Source organism: Notechis scutatus, chromosome 1, assembly GCF_049901735.1.
Source record: "Notechis scutatus isolate UNSWTSFEM ecotype Mainland chromosome 1, rNotScu1.2, whole genome shotgun sequence".
Classification (NCBI taxonomy): domain Eukaryota; kingdom Metazoa; phylum Chordata; class Lepidosauria; order Squamata; family Elapidae; genus Notechis; species Notechis scutatus.
The window spans coordinates 105749199-105755845 of NC_142009.1; the positions used below are offsets into that span (position 1 = coordinate 105749199).

At 55.8% G+C, this 6647-nt stretch overlaps 1 protein-coding gene across 1 annotated transcript in view; it reads right to left on the bottom strand.

The window, feature by feature from the left end:
* The window catches only part of NR2E1 (nuclear receptor subfamily 2 group E member 1), a 28428-nt gene extending 21991 nt beyond the window's left edge, over window positions 1-6437 (bottom strand). The window contains exon 1 of the mRNA XM_026666522.2: window positions 5719-6437. Within this exon, the coding sequence (XP_026522307.1) occupies window positions 5719-5743 (25 nt within the window). The 5' untranslated portion in view covers window positions 5744-6437. The remainder of the gene's footprint in view (window positions 1-5718) is intronic.
* Window positions 6438-6647: the final 210 nt, after the last annotated feature.

Here is a 6647-nt window from a genome sequence, read left to right on the forward strand (position 1 = left end):
CCCGGAGTGGAGGAATGGGATTAGGTGGGGCGCCTGGGCGGGCGGGGGTGGGTGGGTGGGGGTGGGGGAAAGAGTCAGAAAAGAGGAGGTGGCGATCAGGGCTGGGCCAGCCAAGCGGGGGGGGGCTGGGGGAGGGGAATCGGCGGCCGGCCCCCCCCCCCTTCCCCGCGTAAAGTTGTGTCCTGGGGCAAAAAGGGAGGGGTGGCTGGAAGTAGGCGTTGTCCAGGAAAGTCGGCCCAAGCCAAGCTTGGCTTCTCAAGCGCTCTAATTACACGCCTTCCTTGCCACCTGCCTATTGGGTCACCAGTGACCCGTCAAAAAGGGTAGCATGGGAATTCGGATTGCACACAAAGGCTCCGGAGGAGAGCACTCGACTCCCCCCCGCGCGCTGCCCGTCCTCCTCCTCCTCCTCCTCCTCCTCCTCCTCGCCCCGCCCCCTGTCCCTCGGCAGACTTTCCACAGTTCTCGGCGAAAAGTGTGGAGGAGGAGGAGAGCAAATCGGACATGCAACGGTGCCAGCCCCTGGCGTTGAGTGTCACCTCCGACAAACCGGCCCATTTCCTTATGCAAATCTCCGGCTCGCCTTCTCGACTCGGGCTGCCTCGGATCCCTTTGCCGTCCCGCCCAGCCCGCCTCTGACTTTCCTTCCCTTTCCGAGGAGGACCACACAATCCGGGCAGTGCCCTTAAAGCGATTTCAAAAGTTCACCTCACCGCGAACGCTACTCTTAAAATCGAGGTCATTTTGGTCGGAGATATAGGGGAGGCCGGCCGTCCCTCCCACACCGTGGTCAGCTTCGATTAAGTTTCATTCGAAAGAAAGTCAATCGTGGCCCGAATGGGACTTTTGAGATCCGAATAAAATATCTGGAGCTAATTCGGATTCGAAGCCCTCCTCTCCCACCCCGCTCCTCGATCCAGCTCCAATGCCGGAAGGCTATTTTAACATTTGCGATCCAAGCCAAGAAATATTTTGACTCTTAGTGCGACCTTCTTTATAAGTTTATTTCACCGAACAAAGGTGGGACGAAACTTTTAAGTACACATAGTGGGAAGTACATGAATTGGGTATGAAATTAAAACACAAGCTTATTTCCAAATATTGTGGAGGGGCCTTCTCCCATTTTAAAAATAATCATAATCTAATTTTCCATGGGCCCAGTGACCACACGAATTAATGTACTATTTTTAAAAAAAATTTCTACAGAAACGTACAGCAAGAACATCGTGGGTGATAATTCCGAAAACTCTTTCTTGTGTCCCTGTAACATATTTTTAAAAACTCCCAATTTGGAACTTGGATTAATTAAATTCCTAGATAACCAAATAGATGGGAAGTTGTTTAATTTTGGCCTGCAAACCGCCTTCAGCGGAGCAGGCCCCGTTTCTTGCCAAACCTCACAGAATGGTCCCATCGGGTCTCCTCTGAAGTACATTTCGCCGTTTGCAGAGGCGCTCAGTCCAAACGAGGCGGGCTCGTTTGAAGCGGAAGGCTGCAGTTTTAATCCCGGGACAATTTGCGGCAGCCTCCCTGCTCAAAGATCGCCTTCGAAAAGTTCCTAATAAGCCTTAGGGCGGCAGGGGCTGGCTCCCCAGCGCCCCCCCCCCCGCGACAGAAGGAGGCTGAAGACCGAAACTCTTTGAGGAACAGGCACTCTGGACCCTCTTTTTCCGAAGACCCAAGACACACACACACACCTCCAGCCCGAGGAGGCCGGAGCGAAGCTGATGCTCTGCAAAAGGACGGCAAATCATCCCAGAAAACACCTCTTGGAAACACACCGAGCTCTCCAACACGGACGTTGTTTTCGATTGACAAATCAGTGGCAGTTTTACCTTTAATTTCGGGGAGACTCTGCAACAGCTTACCCTAATATATTTTAATTAAGCGGCATTAATTCTGTTTGTATTAAACAGGCGCCGTTGCCCTGATTGCATTGACGCCGGCTGGGATTCTTCCAAACGGCGCTGCTTCCCGTCTATCGCTCCGGCTAATTGGGTGCTGCTCTGCCTCTCTCTCTCTCTTTCTCTCTCCCTCTCACACACACACGCGCGCCCCGAGGTGATCGCCCGCAGGCGACGGGGTCTCGGATGCCCGCAGTCTCTCTTGAATTGAGCCCCTTGATTTCAAATCCCAGGCACAGGAGCGCAGCCGGCTCCGATTCTCCCGACTTTCCAGGTGGCTTTTATTTTTATTTATTTTTTTCTTTCGACGGCGCCCTTGCCCGCCTCCTCTTCTCAACCTACGCGATAAACGCGAGGTCCTTGCTTGGGGTGGGTGGGTGGAAAGAGTGGGGGGGCATCCAGCCGGCCTTGGCCCCCTTCCAAACTCCCCGAGGGAGGACAGCAAGACGGAGGCCTGCCTTAAAACCGGGCGCCTTTCCCCCAAACTCCCGTCTCGAAAGCTTAGTCCCTTCCTCTCCCTCGCGGAGACTCTCGTGGGATGGGGAGGCCGGCCACGGGAGCCCAGGCTGGGGAACATAAGGAAAGAGGCTGATATTTGGGGGTAGGGGGTGGGAGGGTTGGAGGCGATGGAAGCTCGGTTCCCTTCAGGCAGGCTCAGCCCAGCACCGTCAAGCGGGGGAGGGAAAGGCCTGGCTTGGTGCAGGGAACCGGCTCGGCGCGTTCCTCGACGGGACGTCCGAGCTGAAAGGGTATGGGGGGGCTTTTCTCCTCCCTCCCTCCCTCCCCCACTATGGCGTCAAGCTCCCTGGCAGCTTCGATTATTGTAATTACCATCAAAGGCTGCTGAAAGAAGTTAGGCGGCTCCGAAGTGGAGTCCGCGGCGGGGTCCCCTTTACCACCCAAGCAGCGAGAGCTTCGCCGGTCGCTCTCCAGTCTGGCGGAAGGGAAAAGCGCAGCCACCCGCAGGCCCCACCACCACCCACCACCACGGCAGGGCTGCCTTCCTCCTTTCCCGGGGCTCGCCTCCCCACTCCGAGGACCGTCGGCCTTCCCGAGATCCAAAGCAGACTCGACCAGCCGGCTTCCTCTGCGGAGTAGTGGCTGGCTGGTGCTCTTGCCCCAGAAGGGGCGCCCCAACAAATGGGGGTGTTTCCAAAGCCTGGTCTTTCGCCGCGTACCCTTCCTTTGTTGGGGAGGCATTTCAGGCAGCATCCACGGCGATCTCCGACCGAGCTCAGCGCTTCAGGATGAGGCCGAGGGTCTGTAGCCGAGGCTGCTGGAGGAGGAAAGTTCGCGCAGGGGCCTGAGGGGGTCAGCCAGTCCTAGGATCCCCCTTCGCGCGCGTCCTTCGCTCGAGATCAACTCCTGGCGGGAGGAAGGGGGGGACCTCTCGCTTTCGACAGCGCCCCGTTCCGAAGAGACGGTACTGAAAATGGAAACGGCCAAAGCTCTTCGCGGTGAAGACGAACCTTCCATCTACTTCACCGGCCTAAAACAGGAGCGTTGGCCTCGGTGCGTTTGGACGGGCTTCTACCCCCAGAGCTCGCTTTCCTCAACCTTTCCAAAAGTTGGGTGGAGGAAGGACGCCGACGGACAGATGGAATACGGAATTCGTATTCCTGGCGGGCTTCGAGTCCATGAACTTGAGCCGTGTCGGCCCGGCCCGGCCCGGCCCAGGCTCTGGCCTGCATTTGATTTCTTCTCCCACGGACTGGCGCCTAGCGAGAGGGGGAGGGGAGGGCCTCATTTCCCAGTCCCTCCGGTGGGCTTCTGCGTCAGCCTCGCTGCGATTGCAATGCCCGCCCGATCCGAGAGAAAGGAGAGTTGATCAGACCAGGCCCTTCTCGCCCGGCCGGTCCTGACATCCCCTCGCTGCGAAGCCCAGCTCTTCAGTCCCCTTCAGAGAAGCCGGAGGGGCTCTCGGGCCGAGGGCTTAGAAACAGGGATTGGCTCTTTCCAGTTTGTTTCCCGGCAAGTTTTCAAAACTTTAGCCTCCGTGCCAGCAGCAGAACAGGAGCGCCTGGAGGCCTCTCCTCTTTCCCAGGCCGAGCAGCTCAGAAGCGATTCCTCTCGCAGGCGTTGGAAGCGTCCCTCCTAAGTTCGGCGCCGGGCGAAAGGCAGATGGGCCGAGCGGAAAAGGGCGAGGGGTTTCTCCCGCTCTGTTCCGAAACGTTTCCCTAGAAAGCTGGCCCTGCGTCCCGTTTTCCCTGGCCATTGTTACAAACGCGGCCTCGATCCGTCTCCCCACTAACAGATGGAACCGCTCTCGCCTTTCTTTTCTCGAAAAGGGCTCCGTAAATAATCTGCCCCGTTTACCTATTCCCATTTTTCGTTTGACCGTGACGAGGTTTTGTTTAAGATGCCTCTTTGGGCGATTTCTACTCCTCAGTAAAAGAAGGGAGAAGAAGAAAGAAGGGAGAAGGGAGAAGAAAGAAGGGAGAAGGGAAAAGGAAGAAGAAGGAGAAGGAAGAAGAAGGAAGAAGAAAGAAAAAAGAAGGGGAGGAGGGAGAAGGGAGAAGAAGGAGAAGGAAGAAGAAAGAAGAAGGGAGGAGGAGGAGGAGAAGAAGAAGAGGAGGAGGAGGAGGAGGAGAAGGAGAAGGAGGAGGAGGAGGAAGAGGAAGAGGAAGAGGAAGAGGAGGAAGAGGAGGAAGAGGAGGATGAAGAGGATGAAGAGGATGAAGAAGAAGAAGAAGAAGAAGAAGAAGAAGAAGAAGAAGAAGAAGAAGAAGAAGAAGAAGAAGAAGAAGAAAGAGCGATTTTGGTTTGTTTGTGGCCTGCGACAAAGTTCTGAATGCCACCTCGTTGATGCCTAGACATACAGAATTCGAAAGAAAGTTTAGCTAAGACCGCAACTTTGCAGGGAGAGATACGCATCCCGAAAAGAAGGCGCAGCGATCCAGGGAGAAAGAATCTAGAATTTTTAAAGCAGAACTGCACCCACGTGTTTCTGTTTTCCACCCTTTCCTTACTAGGCAAAAAACCAAAAACAAAATACAATAAAATTACGGCCAGAGGAATTCCTTCTCAACCGGCTTCGCCCTGTCACCTGTTACAACCCAAATTGGATTGTGCCTGCTGCTGGCTCTCCCTCCCGCATCACAGTCGACTTCCAAAAGTCTCTTCTTGAATTTCTAGCGTCTGAGGCCAACTTCTCTACCCACAAGCAGTCAATCAGACTTAAAAAAAAATTGGGGTGGTGGGAGGGAACCTTCAGTTCTGAATGTACCCGGACTGAGGATTAAGTGAAATGTGACTTTTAAATTGTTTCTGCTTCTCCAGTTGTTGTTTTTTTTTCCCCCTCCAGGATTATTCACCAAGGCTGGAAATGGTGTGCAAAGTATTCCCGGTAAATCCTCTTTTCAGCAAAGGCCACCCCTTCTTGCGACTCTAGCTTTCAGCTACGGGATGCATTAATTGCAGAGAAGGGGAAATTCCTTCTTTCCTCCCCCCCCCCTTTTTTTTGCATTTCACCAACCCGTTCACTTTTCAAGGGGGAGAGAGAGAGAGAGAGAGAGAGACGATCTTTTAAAAAAAACAAAACTTTTTTTCACACGGAAGACTTTTTTTTTTTTTGACACCCCACCCATCCCAAGCAAGTGCGTCTCAAGTTCATTTTTAAGGCCCGGGCGGCGCAGCCACTTCACAAGCCGGCCAGCCCCACCAGCCGTTGACTTGGCGGAAGGGGCTTAAGGAGAGGAAGCGGATCCCGGGCTCAATGGGCCGAACCCTGTCGAGCAGTGGACCCAACGCTCCTTCTTTCTCTGTGGAGGGAGAGAGCCCCACCACCACCACCCACCACCCAGCATTGACTCACTTGTTGATCCCGCCGGCTTGCTCATCCTGGGCTCCTCCGGGACGAGCGTCGCGGCGTCGCTGCCTTCCGGAGGCTCGCTCTTGCAAGAAGAGGCTTGCCGGAGCTCCCCTCGCTCCCAGCGCTGCTCCGGACGGCGTGACAGGTGCTTCAGAGCCCCCTCCGCCAGGCCGAACCCCGCATCTTTTCTTCCTCTCCTCCTCCTCCTCCTCCTCCTCCAATCTTCCACGAATCGCCGAGAGCGTGGTGGTGGTGGTGGCGAGTTGGAAACTTGGACCGGTTTTGCTTTTCCTGGGGCGAGGAAAGAGCCGGAGAAAGCGCTCGCACCCTCCTTTTTCTCTCTCCCACGTATGAAGTGATGGTGGCTCTTCAGCGGACAGAGATCCGAAGCTCGGCGGCCGGGGGTTCTGGGTGGCTGAGGCTGGGTGGGTAAGACGGAGACGCGGCGCCTGCAGAGAAAAAAAAGCCGGGTTTGAGAAGCGGAACCCGAGCTGAGCAGCTCAGTGCGCTCCAACAGCGATCGGAGGCTGAAAAAAGTAAGAAAAGGCGCGCGGGAGGGGGGTTCCGCAGAGGAGCAGGAGGAGGAGGAGGAGGAGAAGGAGGAGGCAGGGTCTGGTTCCCAGAAAGTGAATGGCAGCAAAATCAAGAAAGGCAGGAAAAAGTGAAAGGGCGCCAGAAGTTCCTCGCCCTGGGTTGACTTGGTGCTTTGAGCCTCCAGCCTGAAGCGTCCGTAATATCCCCCCCGGGAATTCTGACAAGCAGGCAGCCGGGGGTGGAGGGGAGGGAGGGAATGGGGAAGGGAAGGAAGGGGAGGGGGACGCTCCCCTTGGCTTCTCTTGCCCCCTCTCCGCCCCCGCAAGCCGATTCTTTGGAGAGGGCCGTGACGTCAGCCGAGGCTCTGCTTCGGAGCGAGGGAGCGAAAAGCTCAGCAA